General features: G+C 47.4%; 1 protein-coding gene across 18 annotated transcripts in view; it reads left to right on the top strand.

Annotated features, from left to right (window-relative positions):
* The window catches only part of GRAMD1B (GRAM domain containing 1B), a 102,865-nt gene that overhangs the window by 7,443 nt on the left and 74,927 nt on the right, over window positions 1-20,495 (top strand). For 12 of the 18 annotated variants that reach the window (XM_068171914.1, XM_068171916.1, XM_068171917.1 and 9 more), the window contains exon 2: window positions 6,339-6,416. In XM_068171914.1, the coding sequence (XP_068028015.1) occupies window positions 6,339-6,416 (78 nt within the window). Of the gene's footprint in view, window positions 1-6,338; window positions 6,417-10,090; window positions 10,141-13,831; window positions 14,175-17,418; window positions 17,541-20,495 lie in introns of those variants that run through there. The other 6 variants (XM_068171915.1, XM_068171922.1, XM_068171932.1 and 3 more) reach the window with 4 other exon arrangements.

Genomic DNA, 20,495 nt, shown 5'->3' with positions numbered 1-20,495 from the left:
GAATCTCTTGGAGACCTTAAAGCATTTCCAGCACCTAAAGGGGGTGGAGAGGGAGATTTCACAAGGAAGTGGGGTGAGTTCTGTGATAGCACAAGGGGGAATGGCCTTACATTGAAGGAAGGCAGGTTCAGAGATGGGATATTGGGAGGAAATTCCTCCCTGTGAAGGTGATGAGGCCCTGGCACAGGGTACCCAGAGCAGCTGGGGCTGCCCCATCCCTGGAGGTGTCCAAGGCCAGCTTGGATGGAACTCGGAGCACCCTGGGATATGGGAGGGTGTCCCTGCCCATGGCAGGGGTGGAGTGGGATGAGCTTTAAGGTCCCTTCCAACCCAAACTTTCCTCGTGCTCTCCAAGTGTGGGAGCCTGCAGCACCTGTGGGAATCTGGCTCTGAAGGTGTTTACGTTTTGAATTTCAGGCTGAAAGCTTTAGGGCTGCCAAAGGACAGCCCTCCTGGACTGGTACCCCTGGCACTGGGCTGGGGATTTCCCCTTGGTGTCCCTCCATCCTGGATTTCCTCCTGCCCCAGGAGTCCCCCGCCGTGTGTCATGGCTCAGTCCCTGCCCCACAGCGGCTTTGGGGTGCAGGGACTGGATTTTCCAGGGACAACGAGGCAGCAGGGATGGGAGGGATATTCCTGCTGCTCCCTGGGGAATCCGAGGAGGGGGCTGCATTCTGGCAAGGAGGAGCAGAGCGAACGTGGGGAACTGAAGTTGAAAACTGAAATTGAAAGATAAAATTGTCTTTCAGGAGCTCCTAAAGCCCCCTGTGGGAAAACACTCACAGGGACTTTGCTTCTGCCACACCCAAGGCTTGGGGTTCAATCTCCTTTTATTGCCCTGTTTATGCTGTCAAGGAAAGATGGGCAAGGAGAAGAATTTTCCACAAGAAAATTTCCAGAAGAATTCATCAGGAGAATTTTCAAATGAAGACCCTTTGCACACCACCCTCTAAAATATTCAATTTTCATTGTAAATCTTCTAGACTTACTTAAAAGTGAGCTCTGGCTTAAAATTGTATGGGTTTTGACAGTGTAAAAACCCTTTAAAAGGCATGATGAGAACTTCTTTGCCAGTTTGGAAGTAGCCATAGGTCACCCCAGGTATTGGCACTGCCATCCTCTTTCTGGTGGCACCCAAATTTTTCAGGCACCTTAATTATTTTATTATTTTATTTTGTTATTATTTTATTATAGATTTTAAGGCAAGTAGAGTCAAGTCTTTGTGCTTGCAGCTGTGAGAATAAAAAGAAGCCTTTAGTTGTTCAAATAACCGAGAAAAGTTGTAAATTTTAACTGAAACCTTGATGTGTTTGATTATAAACATATAATATGTGTATAATTTGTTTGCATATCTTTCAGTTCCCAAATCTGTTGGTGAAAACACCGATGTGTTGTGAATATTTTCGTAGATTTCAGTTTAAAACTGTTGCCAAAGTTGTTGAAAACAATTGAAGAATTTGTATCCCTGATTGCCAATTGTCAATTATTCCATTTTTTTGGAAACAGGCAATACTGAACCCAAAGCCTTACGCATAAAGGGGTTAATTAAACACAGTGAATACAAAATGCTCATCTAGGTGCAGACCTGGAATTCTCACTAATAGCTGGGATTTTTTTTTTTTTTTTTTTGGATAATGCTCCAAGCTCTTTAACTGATCCCATTTTTCAGGACACAGCTCTTTCTGTCCTATTTATTTCCTTACCCCGCTCATTCTTCACTATGGAAAAAAATAATTCCTTGGATTAAAATTCTGCCAAAACCACCTGGAGGTATAAAAGCACAGTGGGTTTATCACCCACACCTGGAGGGCACAGGAGTTCCAGAAGGTTCTTGGCGTGCAAACGTTGACCTGAGTGCCTGAACTTTGTGAAATTGTGAGAAATGTCTTCTGCTGGGAGACCTGCTCAGCTCTGAAAGGCTGTTCATGCATAAAATCAGAGATCCTGGCTCTGCCTTATCCTTCAGAAACCGAAATCTCTGAATAAAATGACTTTTCTGCCTTTTAAAATGATTATTAATAGCACAAAATCTAGTTAACAGCTCAGAACTTCCCAAGTGCAAGAGAAATATTGAAATATTTAAGGCAACAACAGCAAATTCAAATTTGCTTCAAACAAAGTGTGTGGGATCAGAACACCTGGGTTTAGTCAGTAGAAAAATGGGGGTTTTGTGCTTGTGCTTGGGTTACCTGGGTAAATTGCTTGGTGGAGGAGTGCTGGAAGCAGAATCTTCAAAGATTTAATTGTTAAAAGGCCTGGTTAATCTGTGTTGAGGATTTTTCTTTATTTTCTAATCTAATAACTAATGAGTTTGCATGAGAATTAAGGAAAAACCACAGGGCACAAAACTTAAGGTATTTTCATTTTGTTAGAAATTATAGGGACAAAAGGGGCACCTTGGGCTTGTGCACCTGAAGATTTAAACCTTGTCCAAATTCAAGTTTATCACTGCTGAGCTTTGGAATGAGAGCAGCTTGTTTTGCTCATTTCCTGAGAGTTTTATCCAGCTTTTTGACTTTCTCTGTGGATACAAAATTCTGTCTGAATACTTCTCTCCTTGTTATTCCTCAGAACAAATTCCACCCTTCTTTATCTCCTTTCATTATCCCATATTTTAAATTGTCACTAGACAGTTCCAAAGGAACACTTAATAGCAGGTTATCCTCAAATGGACGGAAAAATAAAAAAAGAAAACAACCAACAGGCTCTACATTTCAACCACTCTGAGCATTTTAGTGAATTTAACAGCTTCACTGCCTAATAACCAGAAGGCTGAAATAATTTTATGTTGTGTGAAAAGCTCCCAAAGTTTTATGCAAAGCTCAGCTCAGGCTGAAGGGACAGGTGGGTAAAAAGTGATTTTTCTCTGAGTTTTTAATTGCTCGCAATCTGGAGCTGAGGTGCTGAATTTCAATGAGCTGCAATACCTGGCTTCTGTTAAATTTTAAACCTTCATTTGGAATGTGAACTTTATGGGGTGGATGAACAGGAAGAGGTCTAAGGTTCATTTTAGCTGTCCCAAAGGGAGTTTGCACGTGCTGTTCCCAGCACTGCTGGGCTGGGATAGTCTGGGAATTCTCCTGGGGTAAGTTTGGTTCCATCTGCTCCATCTCAGCTGAAATGGGAAGGTTTGGTGGGAGGGTTTTCTATGCAGAAACAAGAAATTCGAGAAATAATCCCTGCAATGCTTCCTCTGATCGAAAGGGGGAATTCCTTTGGCAGAGGAGGGTAAATGTGGTTCCCTCTCTGCTCTTCCCCAGTCCACTGGGCCATAACGAAGCTCATGTTATAGCTAAAAATGATCAAGCCGAACTCATAATTGATAAAATGGATTTTTATTTCGCGACCGAGATTCGGCCACGATCAAAGGGCAGTGAGCCCGGGATCGGCGCTGGGTGAGCACAGGTCCGACCTCTGCCGCATCGGATCCCCTCTGTTCAGGAATGCTGTCTCTGTCCAGTCAGTTTTTATACTTTTTTTTTCTGCCTGAAGCAGAGGTTCTCCTGTTCTTCTCTGCTTCACGTATTCATGGGCTCCTTTTCTCTGTGCTGAGCTGGACAGAGCTGTTTCTGGGAAGCGATGGACGCTGATGTTGGGTTTGGGAGCCCGGTACTGAGATGCGTGTCCCTGACCATGCTCCTGACTATCTCGATGTAGGTATCTCCCGTGGATTCATCGCTGGCTGTGTCCTGGCTGGCCCAGGAAAGGGCCCATTTCGCACAGAGCTGTGCTTTTTCGGTTGTAAATGAGCTCTTTCTGCTTGCTGCCAGCTGTGGTTTCGCAGCCTTTCCCCGGCTGCGGCTTGTGATTGAAAACTTCAGGAGTTTTTCATTTATTACATATATATATTTTACATAAGCACGAATCATTCCATAACACATATTACACTCAGAAGTGCAAGAAAAAGCTTTATTTGCTTTTAGGAATGTATTGTTCTTACCCAGCTGTTGATTCACAGCTGGGAGCCAATGCAGAATTCTCCTTCCCTTGTTGCAGGAGTTTTGTGCTTTCCTAAGCCCAGCCTCAGAGGCTGATTTCTATATTGGTTTTTCAAGGATTTTCATATAACTACTGGTCACTAATTTCACTTTTCTGAAAGCTTCAGCCTGCTCTCCTCTCTCTCAGGACTGTAACAATGATCTGTCCCATGCTCTGGAGAGGCACGAAGAGTGGACAATGGCAGGGTTGTCTCCCAAATGCCAAATGTGTCCCCAAGCCAGGTGGTGTGCTCTCAGAAAGGTCATTTTCAATAAGGTGGAGCCCTTGATAGCCTCAGAGAAGCAGCTGGTCAAAATCAAGGAGGCTGAGGAAAATATTAAATGAAATTAAGATTCACTGGGCTTTTTATTCCTTGCAGAAACTGCAAATTCTTTGGCAAAAACAGAAGGGAGAAGAGCAGGCTGAAGCTTTCAGAAATGTGCTATTTGCAGTTTTGGTACTGTTTTCCCCAAAACAGTTGTGACTGGATAAAAATTGCTCTTTAGAATGAAAAGATGCAATTTGGTGGAGGTTTATGTCGTCCCATATTTGTATTTCTGCGATGTGCAGGTGTGTGTGCGGCGCAGCAGAGCTGCGACTGCAAGCAGTGGTACATAATTAAATTCGTTTAACAATTAGATCCTGCCAACAGAGAAGTTTATCCCAGTCTGAGCTCGCAGACGAGTTTGTGCTGCTGGTTTGCCGGGATTTCAGAGCCAGCAGAGCAGATGAAATCCGGCCCAGGAGCCCCTCCAGCCTCACCTGGAGGCAGAATCAGCTGCAGCAGGAACCCTGAGGAGCCCCTGGAGCTGCCACAGGGGGACTGAGGAGAAGTCCACAGGATAAATGTGCAGGAAATTCAATTCTCGCCCGCAAAACGCCCATTTCTGGGGGGACAGTGACATCTTGTGGGCTCAGCTTGCAAGTCTCGCCAGAAGTTCAGTGCTGGCTGCTTCAAAAGTTGGTTTTTACTGCTCTTTTCTGCTTCTGCCCGGGACTGGGGCAGGTGCAAACAGCCAGCAGCTTGGTGTTGGAGTGCTTGGCTGTAAGAAATGATGAGATGCTGTCCAGGTGATGTGCAAGGTCACTTTTATATTTCAGGGAGTTCTCAGGAGAGTGAGATTGAGAGACTCCAAACCCTCGTGCTAGTTGTGAATCAGATTTAAATTTAATGCCTCCTGGTGGTTCCTCCTTTCAACCCCAAACGTGGAGCGTGAACGTTGTGTTTTCCTCCATCTGAATTTGAGTGTTCCAGAGGTCACAAAGATGTTTTCTGTGATCTGGGTTTACAGCTGAGCGTTCCAGAGGAGTTACCCAGCTCTGTCTGTGTTTTCCTTTATCTGAATTTAAAACTGAGTGTTCCAGAGGTCACAAAGATCTGTTTCCCTCAATCTGGATTTAAACTGAGTGTTCCAGAGCTCACAAAGATGTTTTCTGTAATCTGGATTTAAGATGAGTGTTCCGGAGGAGTTACCCAGCTCTGTCTGTGTTTTCCTTTATCTGAATTTAAAACTGAGTGTTCCAGAGCTCACAAAGATCTGTTTTCTGAAATCTGGATTTAAACTGAAGGTTCCAGAGCTCACAAAGATCTGTTTTCTGAAATCTGGGTTTACAGCTGAGTGTTCCAAAGGAGGTCAAACAGCTCTGTTTGTGTTTTTCTCCATCTGGATTTAAGATGAGTGTTCCAGAGGAGGTCAGACAGATCTGTTTTCTGTGATCTGGATTTAAACTGAGTGTTCCAGAGGTTCCAAAGCTGTTTTAAACTGTTTTAATCTGGGTTTAAGATGAGTGTTTTAGAGGAGGTTACTCAGCTCTATCTGTGTTTTCCTTGATCTAGGTTTAAAGCTAAATGTTCCAGAAGTCAAGTGATGTTTTCCTCAATCTGGATTCAAGCTGAGTGTTCCAGAGGAGGTCAGACAGATCTGTTTCCCCCAATCTGGGTTTAAACTGAACGTTTTAGAGGAGCTTACCCAGCTCCATCTGTGTTTTCCTCAATCTGGATTTAAGCTGAGTGTTCCAGAGGAGGTCAGACAGATCAAGCTGAGTGTTCCAGAGGTTCCAAAGCTGGTTTAAACTGTTTTAATCTGGGTTTAAGATGAGTGTTTCAGAGGAGGTTACCCAGCTAACTGTGTTTTCCTTGACCTACATTTAACACTAAATGTTCCAGAAGTCACAAAGATGTTTTCCTCAATCTGGATTCAAGCTGAGTGTTCCAGAGGAGGTCAGACAGATCTGTTTTCTGAGATCTGGATTCAAGCTGAGTGTCCCCGAGGTCCCAAAGCTGTTTTGTGAGATCTGGATGGCAGCTGAGTGTCCCCAGGAGGTTGCCCAGCTCTGAGTGTGCCTGTTTTGTGTTTCAGCAGCCAGCAGAGCAGCCAGCAGAGCAGCCACGACGATGACTCTGCCCGCTTCCTGAGCCCCTCCATGCGTGAGGACAGGTGAGTCTGTGCCTGGAGCACCTGTGAAACCACACCTGCTGAGCTCATTTACTTTCCTGTTCTTTCTCAGAGCTGGTTAACAAAAAATGGGATTAAAATTGGTCTTATCAATGTCTAAAAAGCTGCATTTTTCATCCCCTTGAACATGGAACAAGGAATCCAGCCAGAATTTTTTGTCTGAAACCTGCATTTTTGATCACCTTGAATGTGGGACAATACATCCAGCCCCTGAAACAGCCAGAATTTTCTTTTGGGGCTCATTCCCCAAACTCCAGCTGCTGCAGCAGCTTCATCAGACGTGCTGTGTGCTGGCAACTGGCACCTCTGATCCTTAAAAACCCACAAATGGAATTTCCTGGCTGGATCCTGTCCTCAGCAAAGACGCCTCTAAGCTTGGTTGTTTTGTTCACTTTTGATGTGCTGTGGCAGTCCTGCACTCTAGATTTAAGCTGGATTAATTTGTGTGCAGCACCTGGGTGAGAACTGCTGTGAAGTTCCAGAAGAAACTTTAATTTGGGCTGATTAATGACCGTTTCAAATTGCAGCATTGGCACAAAAGCTGTTGAAAACTGATTTTTGTTGTTTATTTTGGTGCATGATTTATGGATGTTGCTTTGCTCAGAGCCACATGATGAGGAGATTTGCTGCATCTTGTAGGTCAACTTTTGAGCCTGAATCTGCTGAGTTTTCTTGTGCTGGGCATGAGCTGTGAGCCCTGAGTTATCACTGATTTATTTTCCTTGCACTTCTCAGAGCCATCTCAGAAGAAATGAGATTTCTGCTGGTTTTAGCAATGTTTAAAATGCTGCATTTTTTATCAGCTTGAAAGTGGGGAAAATGCATCCAGCCCCTGAAATAGCAGGAATTGACTCACTTGAGAGTGACCCTAAGGAGCCAATTTATACCCCGTGTTAAAATTCCAGATCCCACGAGGGGTTTTGGCTCAGAATCAGCATTGGGGAGTTGTAGCTCACCTTTTCCTCCAATTATCCATTTCCCCATGGCTGTGGAGCCCGGACTAATTAACAAAACATCCCTAATTGACTGACAGGCGACTGCAGCCAGGAAATAGAGTGGGACAGCAAAGCAGGGGGGTTCTGAGGGCATCACCTCTGGGTGAGGTGAAATTCCATTCCAGCTGGAATTCCACAGGTTAAACAGGGTTAGGATTTGTTAACACAGTTCTGGGTGTAGCAGCAGGGAATCACTTGGAAGCACTGCCTGTTTCAGATGGATTTTAAAGGGAGCATTTAGGTTGGTGATAACAGTATTTTCCTGGCTGGAAGGAGCTGATTTCAGCAGCACAGGCAGATCTCAAAACTATTTATGCAAAGCCAAAGCAATGCTTAGCCTGCTGACCTCTTATACTTAGGACCAGCAATGTTCCTGCTGCCTAAATTTAATTATAATTAACCTCTCTTTGCATGGATCCTAAAATTATCCACGTGAGGGATAGTAAATTATCTTTTCTCCTGGTTTTTTGGTTTCATTTGCTGATGTAATTCCCTCAGCCTCCACTGGGACAGTCTTCCTTTGGATATTGGTGGTTTGTGCTCATGAAACTTCACCAAAAAGTAACTCAAACACACCTTTTAATGTAAGCTGGACAGGACTTGGTGAGAAGGCTGACAGAAGCTTTGCTGTCTGCTCTTATAAATAACACAGAGGAAGGTTGTTTCTGAGGCATTTGAATCTTTTAGATCCCCCAGAAACTGAATGAGGAGGATTTATTTTTGCTGCTTTTAGGAGGTTTTTTTTGTTTGTTTGTTTTTTTTTTTTGTTTTGTTTTTTTTTTTTTTTTACCAGTAGCAAAGAGTCCTCCAAGCACAGATTTGAAGCTCTGAGCTTTTGTTTTGAAGAACTCCAAGGCAGTTCTGGTCCCTTATCCATTGACTATTGTACACCAGCTCTTAAAAAAACCCCTAAAACCCCCACAAGCACCCAGGATTTGGTCAGAGCTGTAGGATGTGAGCAGAAAGGAGGGCAGGGAGCCACGTGCTGTGCCCTGGAAGGTGCACCTTGCCTTGGCACGCTGCCCTGGCACCCCAGAGGAGGGCAGGAACAGGAGGAGCCCGAGATGCTCAGAGCAGGGGACGAGCTGCACCCGCCTCAGGACAGCTGGGACGGTGCTGAAAGGGCTGCTGAGCTGATTCTGAGATGAAAACAACAAAGAACACACAGCCGAGGATGGCTGGAATCCTCCCAGGCAGGATCCTCACCAAAGGCACTGCTGGTGGAGCTCCCTTCTCAGCGAGGGATTCCCAAGGGAGCTCCTGGAGGTTTTAGGAGAAGACTGAACGTTTTGCCCTGCTCTGGCTGCATTTGGGGCTCTCTGGCAATCCTTTCTCTGGAGCTGTGAGGGCTGCTGCCTGCCTGGAGGTGCTGCCATGGTCCAGAAGCCCTACCCTGGCACAGCATCCTGTGGCACGGTGGCCAGGCAGGTGTGCCACCCCTGCGTCTCCTCCCTGAGGAAAAAGCTTTCCCTCTGCAAATCCGTGTAAGTTCTGTCTCTGCCACCACTGGGCTATGCTGAGAGGGAGCCACACTTCATTTTGGGATAACAGTCTCCTTTCTGGGTGTTTTTGGGTGGAGGAATTTAGTGGGATGTGCTGGAAAGAGGTCTGGTGTGAATTTAGGGCTCGGTTCTTTGCTTGCTGATTGCCGGGGTGAGTCACTTGTGTCGCTGTTTATGAAATCAGGAGAATTCCTTTTTTACCTCACAGGAGAACAGGAGTGGTGAATTAAGTCTGAGTTGCTCAGATGCTGAAACACCACTTCTGTGTAAGTACAAATTCAGGCAGAGGGTCCAAATAATTGTGCTTGACTTAAAATAATTCCAGGGGTGGGTAAGGCTGGGTTTGAGCCACAGATTTGGGTGAGATGTGTGCACATAAGAGACCCCATAATCACTGAAAGGAAACAAAGATATGCATTAATTACCTTGATTTTCCACCAAATTAACCCCAAATTCATAAGCCTGTCCCTTCTGGATCCGAGGACTTGTTCTTTGTCCGAGGCACACATCAGGTTTAAGGATGTAAAGTGTGTTTTAATTAAAAATTAAGCTACTGAACCAGAGGAAAGATCAGTCCTTAGACTCAGCCTAAGGAGGAGAGAAACTGTTGAAGAGAGGAGAGCATGGAAAGCAAGGTTGGAAATGGAGGAGAGGGAAGTGATTGGCAGTTTACAAGAGGTAATAAAAAAAACTATTTACACAAAAAACCAAATAAATCAAAATTATTTACATTTACACAGCTGTAAATCCAAATTATTTACACAGAGATCATATCTAATGGAGGAAATGGGGAAGCACAGTTAACTTTAAGATCTCTGTCTTTGATATATCCTGCCTCTCATCTTAGTTCCTTAATCTGTGCAGCTCCTAATTCTGCAGTTCCAGGGCTGCAGGGCTTGCTGTTGCTCTGAGCAATCTCATCAAGATTTCCCAAATAATGGATCCAAATTCACAAGACAGCCTTCAAGGGAATTAGGGGAAAGCTTGCAACAGTGACAAGCTGAAGAAATTCTGTTGGCTGCTTGAATTTTCCCAGGAAGTTGTGGGGAGAGCATAAAAGAGGTCCAAGTTTGAAAAGGGATTAATTCCATATTTTTTATGTTCTTAGGGCTTGTTTGTTCTGCATCTTTCTTCCTCTGTCCTTTTCCCTTTGGCACAGCATTCTGAGCCCCTTTTCCTGAAAAGATCCAGCACAGATCCTTGGTAGGAAGGGTCCTGATCCACTCAGATCCCTGAGCAGCTTTCACCCCTCACAGATGGATCATCTTCAGGGAGGTTTTAAGAACTGTTCTGGCCAGGACTTGGAGGCTGTTGAGCTCTCACAGGCTTCCTGATCAAAATCCTGATGCTTTTGCAATAACTTGGAATTGAGTTGGGATTTGAATCTAGCTCCAAACTCTGAGCCAGTTTGACTTAATATTAATTACAGAGTGTAACCAGAATGCTGGATGGTTTTTTTATTGTAAGAAAGATGGTTAATATTTAGATTATGTCCTTTTTCTGCCCCTCTTACCTCTGGCTGACGAGAGCAGCTTAAGCTCACCTCTGCTCCCCTTGGGTTGCCAGCTTGGCCACTGGCGGAGTCAGTGAATGAAAACACCCCGTGCTCTCTGTTCCTCAGATGCCACCACTGTTCTTTTCAGGTTTTTATTGAAAGTTCTGGACTTTTCTGCACTGGTTCTGACTCTCGTGGACTGGTTTAGCCAAGATGAGACCAGCCCTGCTGTGCTCTGCCTGTGACTGAGTGCAGGGGAGGCCTGGCAGACACTCAGCAGTGATGCTCAGGAACACGAGGAGGAGGTGCAGAGGTGTCCAGCCTCACTCCCTGATTGGGGTGAGCTGGAAAGGTGGAAAAGTCTCTCCTCCAACCCGTGCCTCCAAAGAAAGACTCAGCAGTCTTCAGCCGTCCGGTCTCAAGGTAGTTTATTGTGTGTTAGCTAAAAGATTTCTCCCTGAGCTGCTGCGGTCCGTTCAGCAGTCAGGCAAGGGCACACACTGACTCCCAGGGGGCTGGTGCCCTCTTTTATATCATACATTGTGTGTTAAATGTTTATGGTTTTCCCCCAGTGCCCATCACCTGTATTGAACAGTGACTTTCTACTCTAAACCAATCTGTGAGTGCCAACATCACCAAGAACATGGAGGTTAGGAAGGAGAAGGAAAGAGGACAGGGCACGCCCAAGTCCCTGCATCTTAGAACTTCTGACCCCCATGTACAAAACTCAGACCCCTCTGTACAAGGCCTAAAACCCCCCTGTACAGCACTCAAAAACTCTTCCTTTCACTTTGTGACTACTTCTACTATAATATCTAAACTGTTCTGATTTCTTGTTCTTCCTGCAAGGTTGGTAAATTGTTCCATGGGTCAGGTTCAAAGCCACAGGGGTCTGTGGCTGCATTCCAGGGTCTCAAATGCTTCTGACCTGGGCCAAGAACATCCAAGAGTGTCCAAGGGACATTCTGAGTTCTGACACAGACGTGGCTTAATGCCTCTCTTTTTCCTTCTCTGGGGCACTGGGCAGGCTCCTCACCCTCCCTTCCTATTCCCGAGAGCAGAGGTTTGTTGTGGAACCTCACTTCGTTTCAAGTTGTAAGGAATGGGCACCCCATCAGCTCTGTGTCCTGGAAACGCTGGGATTCTTGGAATATTATGGTGGAGATGAGGCAGGGATGCTTTCTGGGGCCTGTAACTTGGTGTGAGTGACCCAAAGGTACTCCACAGTGCTCTCTGAGTCCCCAGGTGTGGCTCACCTGCTTGGCAGTGCCCAGGCTTTGCTCTCACCAGAGCCCTGCAGTGGGGCAGTGCCCATGGTACAGGATGGGTCCCATTTTAGCTTTGTTGCCCTGCTCCCATGCCCTCTCAGGGCTGGTTTCCCAAGCAGCCCTTGCTGTGAGGTGCCAACTGGCTGTGGAGAACAGGGCTGCTTGTTGAGGGGATTAATTCAGATTTGTTCTGCTCGCTACTCCTTCCGCCCGGTACCGAGCGGAGAGAAGGAGCCCATTCTGAGAGGGGATGTGCGGCCACTCAGCCTGCTTGGGGCTCTCTGAGATTGTCTGAAAATAGTCCAGTTGTTGGCCTAATCAAGGGCAAGACCAGGAAAGAGAGACAAAGCCATTGTGGGCTCCTGTTGCAGCACTGAAACTTCAGTTCTGCTATAAAATTAACCATTAGAGAGTCTCACAGAACTTCACTGGTCCCAGGCTCTCCCAGCCTGAGCTGGGGCTGTCAAAGATGCACAGAAGGTGTCGGAGTCCAGGACATCCCTCTGGCTGCCCTGGCTGTCTCCAGACCCTGGCAGGGGTCTCAGAGACCCTGGCATGAAGTCAAAAACACCTATGGCTTCGATTTTAGCCCGTGGAAAGCTGTCAACTTTGTGTGAGGAATTAGAAGTCACAAGGGTTTGAGTAGTGTGGTAGTTGAACTAACACAGGGTGGAAAAGTAGAATTTTGGGGTTTTTAGAATGGGGTTCAAGGGGCTACAATATGGAGGGATTTGGGTGTGTCCTGGCCTTCTTCTCCTTCTTTTTGCCCTCCACGTCTCGGTGAGATGGTGACACTTTTCTGTTGGTTTAGGATAGGGACCCACTGTCCAACATAGATGTTAGATATTGGTGCATCGTTATAAACAGACTGTATGTAACTTTTGATATAAAATGTGAACACCGCCCGAGAGGGCCGGACAGAATGCCATGGCCTCCTTGCTAGCCAGAGCTCGGCAGGTCAGAGGAAGAATGTTATAGATAAGAAGAAATAAACAACCTTGAAAACTCGACTTCACGCATTCCAGTCCTCTTCTTCGGCTGCCGGGCTAGAGGAACGAGGACTTTCACACTGTTGGGGTCTCACCAGCTGACCCTGACAAGAAGGGAGGGTTTACAGGGCAGCCTGATGTTAATTCTGTTTGTGTGGCCAGGTTTCTGCAGGGAAGGGCTGCTTTGGGGTTTGCATTGCAGACTTGGCTGTAAATATTGAGGTCAGAGTTGCCCACCTCATCTCACGGGGAAGCCTTGTTAAGCTGGGCTCTGTGGGATGCCTTTAGGGGCTTAGAACTGTCCTTCCAGTCTTACTGCATGTGCCCAAACCCAAAGGAGTTGGGACTTTTGGCTGTACTAGTCATGACAGCAGAACGAATGGATGCTGGAAACGAGTGCAGGGCTCCCTGAGAAAAAGCAGAGTGTGGGCACCACCTCTTTGTGTGCCTGTCACAGAAACCCACCTTCCTTCGTGCTGGGAACATTTCAGCTGGGCTGGCATGGAAAGCAAGATGTGAGTCACGCCATGAGTGTGCCTGGTGCTCCTGCTGCTGCAAAAAAACAAAAAGCTCTGGGAGTGCATTTGTCCCTTGCTTGCACCCTGTGTGGGGTGACTGCTGAGTGCAGTGCAGTGACACAAAGGTGGTGTTCAGGTGAAGTGGGGCGGGATGGGGTGCAGCTCTTCAGGACCCCTTTTTTTTCCAACGGCTTTTCCTTGTGAATCATTGCAAATCCTGTTTGCTGTTGCGACAAAAATATTCGGTTATTATTATTTGGGGGTAGAATTTCCTAGGGGATGTTCTGGGACCTGGTGTGCTGGTTAAGGGGAAGTGAAAAGTGATCTTAGACACACAGAACTCCATCTGTGGGTCAAAACAATAGAGAAGACAAATAATATGAGAGAATGCTCGTAATAGAACACATCCCTTAGCCTCTTTGCAGCCAAAACCCAGTTTAAAAGGGGAGTTTCCCATTTCAGAAGACTTCCTGGGAGGTGAAAATGTGTATCCACTTAATAAAACTAAAATGTGATGTCAGACATCCCAGCTGGACCACAGAGTGTCTCTTCTTGTGCTGAAGAGTCGAGTTAGCAGATAGAGCTGCTGCTGTCTGTGAGGAGTAAGTGCCATCTTTTCCAATTTTACAGAGATTTTTAGCTCAAGGCAGTGGAGTGGAAAGGGTGTCTCAAGGTAGGAGCCCCTTGGGTTGCTACAGCTTTAATCTGTTTCTGCTTTTAATACAGTCTCAGAGATTTCAAGCTTCACTTAATCTTGGGGGATGAGATGGGGCAAAATCTCTGAATTTGTAGTGACTTGTTTGATGTGCAGTGGGCAGAGAAAGGATAAATGCACAGGTGAGGAGAAAGAGTGCAGGGATAAGTGAGACAAAACCCACTTGTGGAGCCAATACATTGGCAGGCAGGACTGGAGGGCAGAAAAAGGTTTAGTTTTTACAGCATATTTCCTTTTGTTCTCCCCCTTGAATTTTTGGAGGATCTGGGCCCACAATAAACTGGAGTTTGGCTGGTCACAGCCCTGGCTGAGGGAAGCTGAAGGCACAGGGGGATGCTGACCCTTCTGCCTAAGCAGCTGGAGGAGAAATTGCTCTTGAGGCACATTGGTGCTGCCTCAGCTTCCCCTGGGACTGGGGCAGGTTGTGAGTGCTGGGAAGGGATCTGGGAATTGCTTCCTTCAGCTGGAATGCCTGTGCTGCTGTCCTTACAGAGACCTTTGGGTCTTACAGCCATCAGCTGTTTCTGAATGCAGCTGCTCAATGCAGGGCATTTCTTCTTCATTCTCTGTAGGAACAAAAAAATTCCCCATGTCTGAACTGGGAATTCGAGGTGTTTTGCACTGGTTTGGTGAAGGATCCTCCTGCTCTTGTGTTGGAGACATTGCTGTCGGTGTGAGGTCCTGAACAAAGCAGCTCTCTCCTGACTTTGCAGTCAGCACACGCACACCTCATCACGGCCTGTTCTGTGCTTTCAGTGCTGTAAATCTTTGGCATATGAAAAGATTTGCAATGGTTAACTTGGGAAATATGAGCATCTTCACATTTCATAGTCAGCAGTTAAAAGGAGAGGTACCAGTCATTCAAGAGGAGGGTGGAACATCCTTTCATGGATTTTACCTCTGCAGGGCATCCCCTGGCTTCCCTCTGAGCTCAACATGCACACTTTTCACCAGGTTTTCTCGCCTGTTTCAGGAGATTTGGGAAAAGCTGGGATACTGGTAGTGGGCAGTCTGCTTGGTCAATTCTGCCCTTGAGAATTTCATTCCAGCAACCATTACCATCCAACTCTCTTTGTTTCAGCAGAGACTTCATTCTCTCAGCTTTCTGCATCTCACCCCCCAGCAGCATTGCATCTGGCAAAAGGCTCCAAGGCAGCTGCTCCTTTAAAATGGAATTGCCTGTGATGGGAGAAATCTGAGAGCAGAGCAGAGTCCGGTGCCTCCTGCGCAGCTCCGGCTCCGTGGAGCTCTCTGCTCAGCTCTGCCCTCTCATCAGCCTCGTCACTGCTGCTTCCTCTGGGGCCAGGCTGCAGTGACCACAGCAACCCCCAAAAGCCATCCCAGGGCTGCCCCCATGGCAGCACTGCATCCTTCCACGCTGGATTCCGAGGTCACGGCTCTGTGCTGCTTTTCCCCCTGCCCCACTGTGCGTGTGTAACCCAGCTGGGATTTTATCCTCTTTGACTCCAGCCGTGTTTCCTCCCCTGCTGCTGCAGGGACGCTCCCTCAGGTTGCTGGGAGCTGGCCTGGGACAGACTCCCCCCTTCCTGCCGATGACTGTAACCGTGTGAGTGCTCGCTGACCTCTGCCTTTCTTCTTCTGCTTCTTTGCCTCCCCATCCATCCCCGCTGGCCTGTGCAGCGTGTTTGTTGTGCATCTTTGGTGACAAGGTGGTGGCGTGTGTGGAACAAGGTCAGGCACTGGGATGGCACCAGCCAAGCTCTGTCCTTGAGCTCCTCTGCTTTTTTTTCCCTCTTCTCCTCCAACTTTAACCTAATACTTTTCCTTAAGCTCTCCCTGCTGCCTGCTTTCCTTTGCTGTGATAAGCCCTGCCCCAAACGTTTGGCTGCTGAGTGCTGGCTCTGCTGAACCCCTTCCTGCTGTTTCAGTGTCATTCCCATGGGAATATGGGTCTGTCTGGGGGTCTGGCAAAGCTTCCAGCACTGTAAGAGTTCATTATTTCTTTACTCTGGAAAAGCATCTTTGCTCCAGGCTTAGACTTCTTTATGTGAGTTTGGGCTTTGTGCAGCACCCATCAGTGCCCTGAGGAGCCAGGATTGATGCTGGGCTCCCCAGGGGAGTGTGGCTCTGTGGGTTGGGAGCATCCTCTGCACTCTGCTCCTGTTGCCAACCTTTGTTCTGCCCTGTTGTTGATGCCACTGTCACTGAGAGAGCCCCTGAAGGGGCTGGGGGAGGCTTTCAGTGCTGCTCTGAATGCCTCTCTGCAGCCTCAAGTTGTGCTCTTTAGCTGCTTTCTTCTGTCTCAGTTTCAGAAATGAAGGATTCAGGATTTTTCTCCTCCCCTGCAGTCATCCCTCTAATGGCTTTTATTCTTAAAGCCAAAAAAATATCGTAGTGTGCCTTCTTCACCGCTTTATCTGAAAGCAGAGGTTATTTTTAACAGGCTATTGCATGAGATACCCCACAGATCCAGGTGGGAACAGAAGGTTTGGTTTCTCCAGTGTCTCCATGGATGATCCCTCAGGCACTGCCAGCCCAGGGACTCCAGGTTGCTGGACTGCATATAAAGATTTCGCCTGATGGACTGGAAAGACTTCAGTTCCAACGGGTCTAAAGGCTTTATTTAGGCATTTAAAAGCACTCTGATTTCAGGAATCTGCATGTTCAGCGTGATGCTGAGTGAAAATCTTCTCCTGTTCAGGTGTTGGGCTGTGGTGTGATGGGAATTATTTCAGGCCCTGAGATAATTCAGAATCTCCTTGTCTCTAAGAGCAAAACCTATCAGGCCACAAGATTTCTGCCCAAGGTAGTGACGTGTGTCTGCTCACAGTGGCTGCAAGATCTTGGCAGCGAAGGCAAAAATTAGGAAATGACTTTCCTTTGAATTGACCAGAGAACGAGAAGGGGGATTTCTCTCTGAGGTGTGCCATGAGTCACAGAGTTCTCTGTTACCCAGCTTTGCAGAGTGACGGAGCCTTTCCCGGGCTGGGAGAGGTTCTTGCACCACCTCAGGCAAAAGAAAGGTTGGGTTCAAACAGGCAGGACAATGAGGGGAGGAAAAGAGCCAAAAGACAGTGCGAAAGCAGGACTTTTTAATTCTAATATTGCTCAAGGAAGCAGCAGTTACAATCTGAATCATCCCAGCTTCTCTACCTTCCTGGTGCTGCCCCTCATTCTCCCTACACAAATATTCTTCCTATATTCCCAAGTCTCTCTGGGGAATTATTTGTCTCCCTTTGATGGAGGGCTGTTTTTCTGCACTCTCTGATTCCAAGTAGCTGAAGGTGCTGCGCTGCTGCTCCACTTTTCTCTCCCTCCCAGGACCCCAAGCTCCAGTGCAGAGGCTGCAGCCACAGCTCAGAAATGGCTCTCAGGCACTCTCTGCCCTGGCCATGGAACTACAGCTCCCATCATGCCGAGAGAGGGAGAAATGCATTTTTTTTTTTTTTTTGCTGGAAATGAAGCCTCATGTGACTTCCCAGCTGCTGCAGCACAGAGGGAGTCCCTGCTGAGGTTTTTTTTCCAGGGAAATGGAGGTGTGCCCTAGCTGGCAGATGCTGTGATGGCATCTGCAGCGCTGCAGATCAGTGCTGGCTTCGGGAAGGACTCGGGACTGTGCCCACCTGCCACCTTTTCCTGGGGATCTGTACACCTGTAACCAAGGTGCATACCAATTAAACTCTCTCCTCCTTCCATTCTCACGTTCTCTGTGGCAGTTCTTCCTCTCTCCCAGTAACATTTCCTGATTTGTTTCTAATTCCCCCTCCCGCTGGTTCTGTCGCTAACAGGTTTTGTTTTGCATGCATTTCACAGACCCAAACAGCGGTTTGGTTTTGGTTTTGTTTTTGTTTTTTTTTTTTTTTTTTGTTTTTTTTTTTGTTTTTTTTTTTTTTTTTTGGTGCTTCCCTAACTCCTGCAGCCTTTTCTTTTCTTTTTTTTTTTTTTTTTTACCATATGGGAGAATCACAGTGTGGCTGGAGTGGTGCTCACAGGCAGCACATTGGATTCTCTGCCTGCAGGTCATGCACCTTTCCCGGCAAATTAATCTGTGTGAGCCTGCTCAGCCCTTTGTTTGCACTGCGTGGGCACTTGAAGAAGGGAATTTTTGAGTCCCTGGGAGTCTTTGAGAGGTGAGGCTGCTCTGGGGAATGTGGAGCCACACAGAGGATGCCCTGCTGGCTGTGAGTTGTGGCTATTTGAAGGGTAGTGCTTACAAAAAGCAATGTTCTCTAATTGTTAAGGAATCCTTTTGGAGGCAATTACGAGCTCGAACTCCGGGCTAACACACCATGGCTGTGGCTATTTATAGAGCCTGGAATTCCTACCCAGAGCTCAGGCATTTCACAGTGGGCTGTTCCCTTCCTCACTGGACTTCCTCAGGAGATGTTTCCTGTTTGCTTTTAAACTCAGGAGCTGCTGCAGCCACAGGGAGCCTCTGCTCTAAAGAGGCTGAAACGTGGAAATTCAACTTTTCCTGAATTGCAAAATTATGATTCTTTAACTCAGGGTTTGCTGAAAGTCCTTCATGAAGCTGTTGTGGTTTGTTTTTTTTTTGTTTTTTTTTTTGTTTTTTTCCTTGCCATGCTGCTGTGAGCTTGGAGAAAATCACAGAAGTAGAACTGTCATTAAGGGACATCGGTGGCTTCATGGAAGAGGGATTGGGGAGCAGAGTGTGTGGATTTGCTGTTTGTGGATCTCTGGGTCTGCACTGGATGCCTTAGGAGGTTGGAATAAGTGTTCAGAAGAGGGGCTTTATGTCCCTGATAAGGCTGTATTTCATGGAATCATGGAATGGTTTGGGATGGAAGGGACCTTACACCCATCCAGTCCCATGGCAGGGACACCTTCCACCATCCCAGGGTGCTCCAAGCCCTGTCCAAGCCAGCCTTGGGCACTTCCAGGGATGGGGCAGCCACAGCCAGGGCCTCCCCACCCTGCCAGGGAAGGATTCCTTCCCATACCCCATCCAAACCTCCTCTCTTCCAGAGGAGCTGTGTGTTCTGAGCACAGAGGCGCCGTGTGCCAGCTTGGGTTTGTGCGAGCACGCCTGAACGCATCGCAGCACAAACACGTGGCAAATTCCACGTTTTCTGTGTGCCAAGGCAGGAGCACTCTCTGTGCTGATGGCCCTTTCTAGGGGTGCCTTGGTGCTGCAAGTCGCTGCCAGGTCCCTGTGCAGGAGGGTGACATCTGTCCCACTGCCCTCCAGCACGGGCTGGTGGCAGGGCTGTGAAATATTGAAAATACCAAACCCCCGTGGGTCTGCCAGGGCTGTGAAATATTTAATGTACTAAACCCCCGTGGGTCTGCCAGGGCTGTGAAATATTCAATGTACCAAACCCCCGTGGGTCTGCCAGGGCTGTGAAATATTGAAAATACCAAACCCCCGTGGGTCTGCCAGGGCTGTGAAATATTTAATGTACTAAACCCCCGTGGGTCTGCCAGGGCTGTGAAATATTTAATGTACTAAACCCCCGTGGGTCTGCCAGGGCTGTGAAATATTGAAAATACCAAACCCCCATGGGTCTGCCAGGGCTGTGAAATATTTAATGTACTAAACCCCCGTGGGTCTGCCAGGGCTGTGAAATATTTAATGTACTAAACCCCCGTGGGTCTGCCAGGGCTGTGAAATATGCAATGTACTAAACCTTCGTGGGTCTGCCAGGGCTGTGAAATATTCAATGTACCAAAGCCCCGTGGGTCTGCCAGGGCTGTGAAATATTGAAAATACCAAACCCCCGTGGGTCTGCCAGGGCTGTGAAATATTCAATGTACCAAACCCCCATGGGTCTGCCAGGGCTGTGAAATATTCAATGTACCAAACCCCCGTGGGTCTGCCAGGGCTGTGAAATACTGAATATACTAAACACCCGTGGGTCTGCCAGGGCTGTGAAATATTGAATATACTAAACACCTGTGGGTCTGATAGGGCTGTGAAATACTGAATATACCAAACCCTCATGGCTCTGCCAGGGCTGTCAGATATTGAATGTACCAAAGCCCCTTGGGTCTGATAGGGCTGTGAAATACTGAATATACTAAACACCCGTGGGTCTGATAGGGCTGTGAAATAGTGAATGTACCAAAGCCCCGTGGGTCTGCCAGGGCTGTAAAATAGTGAATGTACCAAAGCCCCGTGGGTCTCCAGGGCTGTGAAATATTGAATGCACCAAAGCCCCGTGGGTCTCCAGGGCTGTCAGATATTGGATGCTCCAAAGCCCCGTGGGTCTGATAAGGCTGTGAAATATTGGATGTACCAAAACCCCTTGGGTCTCCAGGGCTGTGAAATACTGAATGTACCAAAGCCCCGTGGGTCTCCAGGGCTGTCAGATACTGAATGTACCAAAGCCCCGTGGGTCTCCAGGGCTGTCAGATACTGAATGCACCAAAGCCCCGTGGGTCTCCAGGCTGTGAAATATTGAATGTACCAAAGCCCCGTGGGTCTCCAGGGCTGTCAGATACCGAATGCTCCAAAGCCCCGTGGGTCTCCAGGGCTGTCAGATACCGAATGCTCCAAAGCCCCGTGGGTCTCCAGGGCTGTCAGATACCGAATGCACCAAAGCCCCGTGGGTCTCCAGGGCTGTCAGATACCGAATGCACCAAAGGCCCGTGGGTGTG

The sequence above is a fragment of the Anomalospiza imberbis genome, chromosome 24 (assembly GCF_031753505.1).
Source record: "Anomalospiza imberbis isolate Cuckoo-Finch-1a 21T00152 chromosome 24, ASM3175350v1, whole genome shotgun sequence".
NCBI classification, from domain to species: domain Eukaryota; kingdom Metazoa; phylum Chordata; class Aves; order Passeriformes; family Viduidae; genus Anomalospiza; species Anomalospiza imberbis.
This window is presented reverse-complemented; position numbering and strand designations above follow the sequence as displayed.